The sequence below is a fragment of the Ursus arctos genome, unplaced genomic scaffold, assembly GCF_023065955.2.
Source record: "Ursus arctos isolate Adak ecotype North America unplaced genomic scaffold, UrsArc2.0 scaffold_7, whole genome shotgun sequence".
NCBI classification, from domain to species: Eukaryota; Metazoa; Chordata; class Mammalia; order Carnivora; family Ursidae; genus Ursus; species Ursus arctos.
Window position 1 is genome coordinate 31746937 of NW_026623089.1, and position 14670 is coordinate 31761606.

General features: G+C 35.5%; 1 protein-coding gene across 1 annotated transcript in view; it reads right to left on the reverse strand.

Annotated features, from left to right (window-relative positions):
* The window catches only part of HELLS (helicase, lymphoid specific), a 36978-nt gene that overhangs the window by 18366 nt on the left and 3942 nt on the right, over window positions 1-14670 (reverse strand). Inside the window, exons 3-7 of the mRNA XM_026481705.4 lie at window positions 11268-11390; window positions 6412-6468; window positions 3905-3941; window positions 3755-3819; window positions 901-942 (exon numbers count right to left, since the gene is read on the reverse strand). Coding sequence (XP_026337490.1) covers window positions 901-942; window positions 3755-3819; window positions 3905-3941; window positions 6412-6468; window positions 11268-11390 — 324 coding nt within the window. The remainder of the gene's footprint in view (window positions 1-900; window positions 943-3754; window positions 3820-3904; window positions 3942-6411; window positions 6469-11267; window positions 11391-14670) is intronic.

A 14670-nucleotide genomic window follows, 5' to 3' on the forward strand; every position in this document is an offset into this window, starting at 1 on the left:
GTGGCTCAGTAGGTTAAGCGTCTGCCTTCAGCTCAGGTCAGGATCCCAGGGTCCTGAGAATGAGCCCCGCCTGCTCAGTGAGGAGCCTGCTTCTCAGTCTGCCCCTTTCCCCAGCTATGCCCCTCCTGCCTGCTCATGGGAGCTCTCTCAAATAAAATCTTTTAAAAAATTAATATGCAACTATATATTGTAAAAAATATATGCTTATCTTTTTTACATTTAATATTGTTGAATTATAATTTTATCATAAACTAATCCTTATACTGAACAAAGAATAAAAATCAATGCACTGATATGTATATTTTGGTCAAAAGTATGAGGGGCAAACAGAATATCTTCCATTTTATAATTATGTCATCAATTTCCCCAAAAGCCTATTAATCTTTGATAGGTAAGTTAATTTCTATATCCCTTGGTAAACATTTTCATGTTACAACTGTTTCTGCTTCCCTAAGAAATCTTGTACTTGAAGGAACATGGATACTTAAATACTCAGGTAAAAAGGAATTTCTCAACATAAAATGGGCGTCACATGAGAAGCCTTCCCAAACAGATCCAAAGACAATATTTAATGTCAGAAACAAGATTAAGGCATTTCTCAGAGCTTCCACAAGCCATGAATATATACACATGGAATGCACATGGTTACAGGCACTTGCATTACTGCTAAACTCCCAAGGACCCATAAACTAATATCTACACATTAAGGAACATGCAATAGCATACCTTAAGTTGATATATAAGGAAGAAGCATGATAGGATAAGAAAGAAGAGAATTTTTTTTTTAAGGTTAAGAAATAGAATAACTGGTGGGAAAAAAATGTACACTGGGGATTAAAGGAACTAATAATCAGGGAAACAGATATGGCTCCTACATTTAATCTCTCATAAATCTCTTACCTCATTCTCCTTTTTTTTTTTTTTAGCCACAGACAAAATTTCCTAGAACATTGAAAAAAACAGAAATAAAGTAATAATGTATGTAGTTCATTGATTTATTTATTCAACAAGCATTTATTCTGTTCTAACTTCATGCCATGAAATGGGAATAAGGCTCTCAAGGTAATTAAAATACAGGACTCAAACTGGTGGACTTCAGGTAAAATTAAGGCTATAGTGTCTTATAAAACCTTGCATTAGTTAGCAACACTTAAAAACTGGGATATTTCCGGGGCGCCTGGGTGGCACAGCGGTTAAGCGTCTGCCTTCGGCTCAGGGCGTGATCCCGGCATTATGAGATGGAGCCCCACATCAGGCTCCTCCACTGGGAGCCTGCTTCTTCCTCTCCCACTCCCCCTGCTTGTGTTCCCTCTCTCGCTGGCTGTCTCTATCTCTGTCGAATAAATAAATAAAATCTTAAAAAAAAAAAAAATTGGGATATTTCCTCTTAAATTTTCCAGGGTTTTTTATTTTTGGTTTGTTTTTTAAACCAAAGTCTATCTGAAGAGACTTAAGTCCAAATTCACACATTACAATAATCCTCTAGTACAGGGATTGGCAAATATAGCCTGTAGACCAACTCCAGCCGGCAATCTGTTTTTGTAAATAAAGTTTAACTAGAACAAAGTTGAACGTATTTGCTTAGTTCATTTATGATTCCTCTCAGGCTACAACGGCCAAGTTCAGTGTTGAGTAGTTACCCACTAAGCTATTCAAAGCCAAAAACTATCTCATCCTTTACAGAAAAGGTTTTCTAAACCCTGCTCTATAGCCTAAGCTGTGGCTACTGCTGGTATTTAAAGATTCACTTCCAAATGTTTCATAATAAAAACTCTAGCCCACTTTAGGCCTCGTGAATAGACATGAGTTTGCAATCTTGAGTAAGAGGCAAAGACAAATAAATTAAAAATATAGAAGTGTTCTGATTTTGAAGTACCTACTAGATGCTAAAGGTATGAAGACAAGCAATACCTGAATGCCACTTGATGAGTTAGGAGAGTATTTAATGATCTGAAAAAGTTATCGGGGCATAATCATTAAAGATAAACTTTGGGTATGTTTCAAGCAGAGAACAGCATGTGCAGAGGACAAAGGGGATGAAATGGTAGATACATTCAAGAAAGCTCGAATGTATCTTAAATTTAAGATACACAGAATGACAGGACACATCAGTTAAGTGGCTGACAAAAACATACATACATGCTTACATGTGTTGTCACATGTGTATGAAAAGTATTATGTAAGTATGGATATTCATACTGTAAGGCTGAAGGGATATAGGGAACTGACAGCAGAGTTGTCTTTTAAACTAAGTAAAAATAAATACAATGACTAAGCTGAATCTTTTTGAAAAACAATTTGTGAATGAATCAAAACAAACATAACACTATCTATGAAGACTGTTAAAAATTAAACCTTGTTAAAAATTCAATCTTGTAACTAAATTCCTGACCCTGTTTACCTCTATAGCTTCATCCTTCACCACCTTTTCATTTATATACAAACTGGTAACAAATATGCTTTTTTTAAGTTTTTTGAACTTGCCAGGATCTTTCCTGCCTCCTGACATCTGTCAAAGGTTATTCTCTCTTCCTAGAATACTTCTCTACTATCTTCCCCATATCTTACTATTTCCCTATTAACTCTCCCCAACTTTTAAATGATTTTACTTTAATCCTTCAAGTCACAATTCAGATGCCACCTTCTAGATGAAAATTTTATGAACTTAGTGCCTGAGTTTAGAGTCCTTTTATAGGCTCGACAGAGCCCAATTATAACTGACTACTTACTTCTGTATTTCTCACTGGATGTTAGCTAGGGCAAAGGTAGTATCTGCTTTTCTTGATCAATTGTCTTATGCATGTAGGACAAAGTTTGCCCACACCTGATATGCTACCAACATTTGATATTAACAGCTGCATGACTGGCTGAATGTCAATATATCTAAATAATACTTAAATAATACTGTTTTTCAAATTGTGGGCTATGTTCCATGATCAATTAAATGGGTCTTGACAAGTATTTTTAAATCAAAGGAAAATATCAGAGTGCATCCCTAGAGTAAAGACAAGTATCATGTGAAATTTTGTATTTTATACTTTATGAAGATCTCAAGAGTTCGAATTTCAGGTTAAAGGAAAATATAGTAGATAATAATGTTAGAATTTTTTTTAAATGTAAGAATGTAACATATTAAATATGCCTTAGGAATATTAAAGGTTTCTTATAATTAAACATACTTTTCAATTTCTATTTTATGAGGTAATAAGTGAGAAGAAGGTAAAAACGAATCTGGTTTTTAAAATGACTATATATATGCGGGGGGGGTGCCTCGGTGGCTCAGTCAGCTGAGCCATGCCATGTTCAGGTCATGATCCCAGGGTACTGGGATTGAGCCCCACATCAGGCTTCCCGTTCAGTGGCAAGTCTGCCTCTCCCCCTCATTCTCTCTCTCTCAAGTAAATAAATAAAATCTTTAAAAAATAAATAAAATAAAAATGACCGTATGATTTCAGTTCCCTAAAGGTCCTCAACAAGGAATAAGAACAAAGTTCCGAAGATAAGGTCTTGAAGTTATGAGAAATTTCTAATAATAGTAATTTCTTTTATTTTTTTTAATAATTTCTAATTAGGCCAAGCTCACATTCCCTTAACAAACAGGAAGACGGTGCCATTTTCTTCCCTGAAATAGTCCCTTAACAGTCTAAAAAGCCAAATAAGTAACAGTGATCCACACAGCTTTACTGTGGTTCAAAATCCACAATAGGTTATACAAAACAGTAAATCTTATGTGCTCTCCCCACTTTATTTTTACCTCTTTTGACATGACCTCTGAAATATTGTAGGATTCATCTTCTCTTCCTCTCTTCTTTTTCATAACTATTAAAAAAAAACATTTTATTTTTGATAGCAATGAAAGCAAAAATATAAACATATTCTTCAAAAGTAGAGCAAGGAAGTTTACCTGGATTCTCCTCACTTGCATCAATGGAATTTTTATCCTACAAAACAAGAATTTAGGATATTATTTTTCTAAGGACTTTATGGTATCACATTAAAAGACAGTAAGTAAATGTTAAATGTTCCTTGCATTTGAGCCACATCCACAACCCTTTACTATTATTCTTACCAACATGTAACCTTTTTTCTACATTTCCCCACTAGAACTTGTTTATAACCATGTTCCTTTTTCTTAATGACTCTACTTTCCTCAATTTTTTTCCCATTTGATATATTTCCAAATTAAACACAGAAGGCATTTTTATTTTGAAATTACCATGTACATTTTCTGTAACTGCAGGCTTATGCTGAAGATATTCAATGGGTATGATATGGAAGGATTATTCATTTTCAGTAAAATTTTTAAGTTAAATACAACTGAAAGCAGAAATGAGAGCTAGAAAAGAAGATCAAGAATAGGGAGAAAATATGTATAAGAAATCAATATAACAAAGGTAAATTTTATTTTTTTTACACAAACCCCACATCACACATGGAGCTCAAACTCACAACCTGAGATCAAGAGTCGTGTTACCAACTAACTGAACCAGCCAGGTACCCCAAGAAGATAAATTTTAAAATAAAGTTAAAAAGTCAGAGGATTAAAAATATAAAATACCAAAAGGGACTGGTGAGATGGAATAGGCAGAACTTAATGGTTGGCACCTTTAGAATACAGCGGAGGGAAAAAAAAACAAACCCTGGTATAAAAAATTAGCAGGCAAAAGTAAACAACAGATTAAACCTACAGGTTAAAGAGTTGGGAGTAAATGATTAAGCAAGTAAAATTATCTTAAAAGTATATATTCTTCAAAAACCCAAAATAAGTCCCTGAAATTAACAACAGAGTCAAATATAATCAGTTTCCAGTAACTGCTTTTGTTGTAAAATTATCTACTTGTACTTAAACATCACCACTAACCACACTAAGAACCAAGTGGACTTAAAGGTACCCCTTTGGCATTTTGGTATTACCTAATAAAGTCAAGTTAGTGAGAAAGTGTAAAGTCGGAAACTCCAGCATTATTATTTACTGAATATGTGACTTTCAGCAAGTTATAGTCAATTCTCATTCTGTTCTATAACAGGAATTCTAACTACAAATACTGGATTAGTAAACACTGAATCACTGCTTCTAGGAGAAACACAATTTCATCAACTGATGAAGACAATCCCATTTTATATGTGTTGCTGTTTAAGGACATCTTACTTAATATATATGTTAACACTGAACTCAGAGCCAACAGCACTATAATCCATGCCTGAAGGAAGCTTAGCTAACACATATTTCTTTCATAAGGCACATCACAGCCTTCTTGCATTAGAAACACTAGATGGCACTTTAGCACAATATGGCCAAGGGCTATCATTTTAACAGCAAAATCAACAAAACCCACAAAAATGCAAAAATCATGACATTAAACCAACCATGAAAAGAATGTTTGTTTACACTGTAACAGCTTAAGTAAGGCAGAACACCACTTTGCTTAACCTTGGTTGCGAATGTGTGTGTTGAAGACTCAAATTTTTTGCCATTCTGCACAGCCGGATGTCTGTGAGTGACCGTGAAAACCCACGTCTTGATTCTGGAGTTACAAATAAATGTTAGCAAGTAGGCTAACAAGCAAATATGGAATCTATGAATAATGAGGATGGATCACACTTTATCTCTTCGCATCAGCTTCTTTATATGTAAAATGGGGACAAGAACATTACCTCTACCTAAGAGATGTTTTGAAATTAAAAAAAAAAAAAAAAAAAAAGTAGAGGAACCTGGCTAGCTCAGTCAGTGGAACATGTGACTCTTGATTTCAGGGTCTTGAGTTCCAGCCCCACACTGGGTGCAGAGCTTACTTAAAAAAATAAAAAATAAATGTAAAGCTTAGAATACATGACATACAGTAAGTACTCTAAATGTTGCCCCTCTTTTCACTAGTACAACTGTTCTTTATACAATTCCCAACACCATGGCATTAAACAGCCTCATGTTAAAACAAATTTACCCCAAAAGATCACAACTAAACTTCACGCTACCCCTAAATGAATGCTCTATTATCTGAAATGTTATTAGCAGATATACTTAATCTGCTCCATTTTGGCTCCACTACTGCAGCTATGCATAAGATACAAATTTAAATTATTACGGGTCCATGCTGACATGATGAGGTTGCAGGCATCAAGGGGAAAAAATAATCATTATGAGCACCAAAAGAGCTGGCCACTTTCATAAGAATGAAAGTTTGCCATTATGAAAAATAGAGTAAGAAACTGAAAGGGTTATACTTTAGGATTTCTTCCATATCTAAAAATACCAAGAAACAGATTTTACATGTTTCTATGCAGCTTATAACAAAGATAGGTTTTCAGAGAAAGGTGGTTAAAATTAAGTAGACGATCTATAAAATTAAGTACAGAAGAATTTCCTCAATATTTAAGGTAACATACAGGATTTTCTAGCTTACTATATATTACCTTAGTAACCTTTAAAGATTCCTTTTTTCTCTCCAATTTCTCTTTCTTCTTCTGTTCCTGTAAGATAATTTTTTCTTAGTGTCACAAGTGGAAAATGCAAAGTATAAAAACACACATCTCAAATAACAAGTGCACAATGAAGAACTATATAAAGATTTAAAAACAAGGGCGAACTTGAACTTCAAGCCTTTATGGAGCAACAGGGAACAGACTTACCCTCCTGCCTTAAGCAACTGATATCCAGATAAATATATTAAACAGTAGTTTTCAGACAATATGCAGCAAAGGAGAGTGAACAGTGACAAAGGGAAACAAATGAGACGATTCTTGATTGTGTAGTTTACTGCCTGAAGGCAATTTCCAAGTTCAAATAATGGAGGGAGAATCTTAACAGCTCAACAGCCTCCCTGGGTTGAAGAGACAAGAGTATAAAACTTAAGAGCAGCTAGCATACCCAGGGTCAGGTACACAAAGAAAGCTCTCATGATACACAGTCGAGACTTCAGGCTGAGAACTGATCGGTGACATGAGTGTAAAAAAGCCAAGGCCACTAGAAAATAGTAAGTGGCATAACCCCTGTGCTTACAGCGGATCAGGAACAGTTTGTACGCATCAGGCAAAGTGACAAAAAGAGTGCTCAGAAGAGGGGCCGAGTTACTACAAGACTAAAAGCTGTTCCATATGCACCCTAACAAAGCTTTAAAAGACATAAAAAGGAATTCAAACCATTCCCTAAAGGTGGTTAAAAGATATATGCCTTGGGCATCTGGGTAGCTCAGTCAGTTAAGTGCTTGCCTTTGGCTCAGGTCAAGATCCCAGGGTCCTGGGATCGAGCCCCACATCGGGCTCCCTGCTCAGTGGGGAGTCTGCTTCTCCCTCCCCCTCCGCTCCTCCTCTCTGCTTATGTGCCCTGTCAAATAAATAATAAAATCTTAAAAATATATATATGCCTTATAATAATAACTCATTAAGTGTATTTGTTTTACTTTCCTATATCTGTGTTTCATATTACCATACAAAGGTTTATCAACATGGGAAAAAATATTAGCAAAAGCAAAATCTTGATTGATAATTGTGAAATGTGAATGATGGGGACACAGGGCATTGCCGGAGCCTTGAAATTTGCACAAGTTTTTAAATCTTCATATGTTCTAGTGGGCAATAAATAAATGATATAGTATCTTATAGGAAGTACAATGGGAAGAACAGAACAAGGTAAAGGGGGTCAGGAGTGTGAGGGTGGAAAAGGTGTTAGATAGCAATTTCATTTAAGGTTGTTAGGGCAGGCTTCATCAGGAAAACATTTAAGCCAGGGCTTGAAGGTGATGAAGTAAGCTATGCAGATATCTCCGAGAAGATGGTCCCAAGCACAGAACAGCCAGTGCAAAGGCCCAAAGGCAGAAAACACACCTGAAATGAAGTCTTGAAAGGTGATAGGGTTGAAGGAGACAGCTAGACTGCTTATAGTCTTGTGGACCATCAATCAGACTTTGAGTTTGTCGGGGCACCTGTGTGACTCAGTTGGTTAAGCATCTGCCTTTGGCTCAGGTCTCGATGCTGGGATAGAGTCCCACATAGGTCCCTGCTCATCAGGGAGCCTAATTCTCCCTTCTCCCTCTTCCCCTCCCCTTCCCCCTTGTGCTCTCTCTCAAATAAGTAAAATATTAAAAGATTTTGGTTTTGTCACAATCAATGAAAACAGTGAAACATCATAGGGTTGGGGACACCTGGGCAGGAGAAAGGAAGCACTGAAGAAAAATAAATTCTTTATTCAATAAAAATATCTTTCAAAAACAAAAGCAAATTAAAACTTTTCTGGAAATATAAAAGCTAAAAGAATATATCACCAAAAGAAAATGCAAATGAATCTATAATAACGGAAAGCAGATCAGTAACTATTTGGTGAGGAAGACAGGAAGTAAAGGATGAGAGAAAATTTAAAAAGTGGCAGGAATTCAGTCATAAAAAAGAACGGAACCTTGCCATTTGTTGTTTTTTTTTTTTTAATTATTTTGTTTTTTGTTGTTTTTTTTTTTTACTTTTATTTTTTTTATTTATTTATTTTTTTTAATGATTTTTTATTATATTATGTTAGTCACCGTACAGTACATCCCCGGTTTCCGATGTAAGGCTCGATGATTCATTAGTTGTGTATAACACCCAGTGCACCATGCAATACGTGCCCTCCTTACTACCCATCACCGGTCTATCCCATTCCCCCACCCCCCTCCCCTCTGAAGTCCTCAGTTTGTTTCTCATAGTCCATAGTCTCTCATGTTTCATTCCCCCTTCTGATTACCCCCCCTTTCTTTATCCCTTTCTTCCCCTACCGATCATCCTAGTTCTTATGTTCCATAGATGAGAGAAATCATATGATAGTTGTCTTTCTCTGCTTGACTTATTTCACTTAGCATTATCTCCTCCAGTGCTGTCCATGTTGTAGCAAATGTTGAGAACTCGTTCTTTCTGACAGCTGAGTAATATTCCATCGTATATATGGACCACAACTTCTTAATCCAGTCATCTGTTGAAGGGCATCTCGGCTCCTTCCACGATTTAGCTATTGTGGACAGTGCTGCTATGAACATTGGGGTGCATATGGCCCTTCTCTTCACTACGTCTGTATCTTTGGGGTAAATACCCAGTAGTGCAATGGCTGGGTCAAAGGGTAGCTCAATTTTTAACTTTTTAAGGGACCTCCACACTGCTTTCCAGAGTGGCTGTACCAACTTGCATTCCCACCAACAATGTAGGAGGGATCCCCTTTCTCCACATCCTCTCCAACAATTGTTGTTTCTTGCCTTGTCTATTTTTGCCATTCTAACTGGCATAAGGTGGTATCTCAGTGTGGTTTTGATTTGAATTTCCTTGATGGCTAATGATTTTGAACATTTTTTCATGTGTCTGTTAGCCATTTGTATGTCTTCATTGGAAAAGTGTCTGTTCATATCTTCTGCCCATTTTTTTATTTATTTGTTTCTCGTGTATTGAGTTTGAGAAGTTCTTTGTAGATCTTGGATACCAGTCCTTTATCTGTAGTGTCATTTGCAAATATATTCTCCCATTCCGTGGGCTGCCTCTTAGTTTTTCCGACTGTTTCCTTGGATGTGCAGAAATTTTAATCTTGATGAAGTCCCATAAGTTCATTTTATCTTTTGTTTCTCTTGCCTTTGGGGATGTGTCATGAAAAAGGTTGCTTTGGCCGATGTCGTAGAGGTTGTTGCCTATGTTCTCCTCTAGAATTTTGATGGATTCCTGTCTCATATCGAGGTCTTTCATCCATTTGGAGTTTATTTTTGTGTATGGTGTGAGATAGTGGTCAGAACCTTGCCATTTGAAACAATATGACTGGACCTTGTGGGCATTATGCTAACTAATGAGTCAGAGTTAGAAAGACAAATACCATATAATCTAACTTGTGCAATCTTAAAACAAAACAAAACACCCCAAGCTCATAGATACAGCAAAAAGACTGATAATTGGTGGTGGTGGGAATGAATGACAGGTCAAAAGGTACAAATATCCGTTTATAAAATAAGTAAGTCAGGGGTATGTACTATACAGCACGGTGACTATAGTTAGCAATACTCTATTGCATATTTAAATGTTGCTGAGAGTAAAGCTTAAAATTTTTTAAGAAAAATTAAAAAAAATTTTTTAAAGATTTTATTTATTTACTTGACAGAGAGCAAGAAAGCACAGGCAGGGGGAACAGGGGAACAGCAGAGGGAGAGGGAGAAGCAGACTCCCTGCTGAGCAGAGAACCCGAAGAGGGGGGCTCGATCCCAGGACGCTGAGATCACGACCTGAGCCAAAGGCAGATGCTTAACCATCTGGGCCACCAAGGCGCCCCCAAAATTTTTAACTATGTATAGTAATAGATGTTAACTAGACTTAACTGTGGTGATTATTTCACAATTACACAAATATTGAATCATAACCTGAAACTAATGTTTTATGTCAATTACAGCTCAATTTAAAAAAAAGGGAGGACAATCTTTTAAGTTGATGGTTATGTTCATTATCTTAATTGTGGTGGCTTCATGGGTGTATACATATCAAAACATGTAAAATTGTACACTACATACATGTGTTTTGTACATCAATTATATCTCAATAAAGCAATTTCAAAAAAAGACTAAGCAACATAAAGTTCACAATTTCCAGCATCCAAAAACTATCTAGACAGGATAAAAATCAGAAAAATAAACAGGGATATTCATACAGTGGAATGCTTCTCAAGAATAAAGAGAACGGCCTACTGAATAAACACAAGTGAATCTCAATATGCTGAGCTAAAGAGGCAAGAACAATAAAATGCTTACCACATGGTTCCACTTAGAAAAAGCAATAACAATCTAATGTGACAGAAAACAGAAATCAGTGGTCTGGGGGCCAGGCATGGGGATCATTGAGACAAGAAAACTTCTTGGGGTAATGGAAATGCTCTTCATCTTCATTGTGCTGGTGGTTACAAAGGTCTATACACTGGTCAAAACTCATCACAGTAAACTTAAAATGTGTGCAGCTTACTGCATGTGACTTATATCTCAATAAAGTGATTTTTTTTTTTTTAAACTTAAGCTACTGGGGCACCTGGGGGGCTCAGTCGTTAGCATCTGCCTTCAACTCAGGTCATGATCCCAGAATCCTGGGATGGAGCCCCACATCGGGCTTCCTGCTCAGTGGAGAGCCTGCTTCTCCCTCTCCCTCTCCCTCTGCTGCTCCCCCTGCTTGTGCCCTCACTTGTGCGCGCGCTCTCTCTCTCTCTCTCTGTCTCTGTCAAATAAATAAATAAATAAAATCTTTAAAAAAAAAATTTACGCTACTCGTTATAATCAATTACATGCACATACCTCTAGTTGTTGCTGTTCCATTTTAGTCAATAAAAATTTGGAGTAGATATTGCTTTTTTCAAGCAAATGTTGAAGTCTACGGTACCGAATGTCCACGGACTCTCTATCCCAAGACATGCGAGCCTATCCAAAAAGAAAATTTCCATCATTAAGTTTTTTGACATATGTGATGTTTTACAAAAGATGTAAAAAAAATGGCTACATAAATGCTCTTTGAGTTTAATATATTTCTAGTAATTAATGGCAGAAAACTGATTTTTCTTGTACTAACTTTACTAACAATGGTTTATTTTCCAAACCCAGAACTAGAACATATGGCTGAAAAATAGGATTCCTGGGTTCAACAAGCCATGTGGTATGATGCAGCTTGGATACCAAACTATTGAAATTTCAGACACTGGACATGTTTACTGGCATCCACTGAACTGAGGGTCCATTTTTGAAATACATAAAATTAACATTAGAAAGTAATTTAATTCAAGTAGATTTAAGTTTTTAAACAATCAAAAAATTCAGAAAATTTTTACACACCAGTTTTACTTGAAAGAGCATTAGAATTAAAAAATAATTTAATTGGCTAGGAACTAGAACAACTATTCTTAGAATTATAAAACTATATTGTCCAAATGCCTGGCTGGCTCAGTCGATAGACCATGCAACACTTGATCTCAGGGTTATGGTTATGAGTTCGAGCCCCACCTGGGCCTAGAGATCACTTCAGAAAACAAAAAACAAAACAAAAACTACACTGTCATTTTAGAAAAATTAAATATTTAAAAAACACCCATAAAACAATCCTATCCATGCAGATAAACTCTGTTGACATCTTAGAAAACTGTTTTCAGTTCTTTCAGTACAGCATTTCTTTTACCGTTACCAATATGTTACTGTGATTACAAAAGTCAATGAATGAAATAGATATTATAAACTGAAAGATGAAATTGCTTAGAGTGTGAAAAAACAATTTTTTTGGTAAAGATTTTATTTTTAAGTAATTTTCAAACCCAACACGGGGCTCGAACTCACAAACCTGAGATCAAGAGTCACATGTTCCACCAACTGAGTCAGCCATGTGCCCCTGAAAAAATCCTAACTTCTAAAATTTGTTTTAAATTTTAGTTAAAATATTCTGGGCTTAATTTAGATATATCTGCTTCCTTAAATCCTGTTCAGGATAATTTTTTTTCAAGTAATTAAAGATTAAAGATAATATGTTATACTAATTTGTAGGTAATATAATTAGGAAACTAAATCAATTATTAACCTTTAATACCAACCTTCTGTATTTCAAAATAATTTTGTAGTAAGCCTTACCTACCATTACTGTTTCTTAACAATTTTGTTATATTAAGGTAAACTGTAGCTCTGTGGAAAGCACTGAGTGCCTAGCAAGGAGAATCTTTTGATAACTAGAGTTAAAGAGTATGCCAATGGATACCAAGGCATAAATTCCCCACTTTCTACCTCATTATCTCTCCCACCATCAACACCAGATTTGGGAGTGGGGGTGGAGTTACCCTTCACACTACACAGTATGAACTATTTTCCTTTTACCTAACACTTATCGCAACCTTACCTTTCCCCTCCCCCACTATATACACATTAATGCTACTCAAGTCTTCTAGACTAACAATGACTCCTTTCAAAAGGAAATGCAGGTGAAAAACCAAAGAAAATAACTGTAGCAAATCAATATCAAAGCCATTCTCTACTCTTTACAAACCTTACACTCTCCTGAAGCAAAGTAAATGCTTCTCATTAAGAATCTTAAGCAAGCTCTTAAGAACTTCTAAATGTATGCCCATAAATACTGTATTCTCCCAAAAGAAAAGGAATCTTTATTTTTGCAGAGTGAATTTTTTGGCCTCTAAAGACCTGTAGGGAGAGACTAATTCTTCGAATTTTCCCCATGGAATAACTTATAAGTGAAAAGTGCAAAAATTAATCAAATTCTTTCAATAACTATACACAAAAAAGCAAAATAATAATGACAGACCATAATACCACCAGCTTTTTGGCAAATCACACCCTGGTTTAGTGTAAGAACCGAAGAGAGCTATAAAATTTATTCATGGAAGGACTGAAAATGAATTAAAAATTGCTATTTTAAGTTCTATGATGAATAACGGCTAAAGAAAAGCTAGCTTTACCATACCTATCCCTCAACAATAATTCCAAAAAATTTTTGGACTGATTGCAAAACGTTTGTTCAAAAGCTTAAATATTTCACTTGAAGTATAAGTCATTTTGATTCCTAGTTTAATCAGCAAATACTTATGGTACTATAAATTTTGAGAGATCTTTCTAAAATGCGGAAATGGGGACACCTGGCTGGCTTAGTCGGTGGAACACGTGACTCTTGATCTCAGGGTTGTAAGTTCGAGCCCCACGTTGAGTGTAAAGATTACTTAAAAATAAAATTTTTTAAAAGAAAAAAATGTGACAATGTTTCATTTCTTGAGTTAATGCATTCTGGAAATGTATTCTTATTGTACCTCATAATCTTTCTTCAAACAGTACTTTCTTACCCAACAATCTTCATGAGTCACAAAACTGAAGATATACTACACAAAATGAAGGCTTTATCATTCTTACAAGCTCTGAAGTTGATTCAATTCTGGACACTTACCCCAGGACTCATCCTTTATAATTATCATCTGGTTACATGGCTAGTGAGTACATTTATTTTATTTAAATAATCTTATATATGCTATGTATTATATTATAAAATATTCTTTTTCCACAATTTAAAATTCAATAAACAAAATACTGATTGCCTATCTGCTAGGTGCACAGCCAACAAAAACAAAACAGTAAGTGATGTCCTCTCAGTAAACAAAATGATAATCAAGTAATTAATGATAATACTGTGAAATAAAGTACTACGAAAATTTATACAATGAGGAAAGGTAAAAGGTGCTTCATGGTCGACTTCCCAATTCTACTAAAATTTCTTAACATTACCGTAACTGATCATGGTCAACTATGGATGATGAATAATTACAAAACTAGTATTACTGGAGTGAAAGTACAGCATGTGTTTAGAAAGTGTGAATTCCGGAATCACATACAGTCTTGGCTCTATCACTTAAAACTGTGGAACTCCCCCCTCCCACACATTCTCTACATGCCTCAGTTTTCTCATCTATAAAATGAAAACAGAACCTACTTCACAGAATGCTTTAATATAAATAACAGTTTATACTAGTAATTAAACTAGTAAGTTTAATAGTTATAATGAAAAGCACTATGTACTTTATAGTCTAGTTGAGGATCTAATTAGTAAATACATGTACAACATTTACAACAGTGTTCATGAGGTGTTAAAAATGCTAGCAAAAAGAATCATTTCTGTTGACATAAAATAGCAGGGAGCCGACTGATTCATTAATTGTCTCTGAGG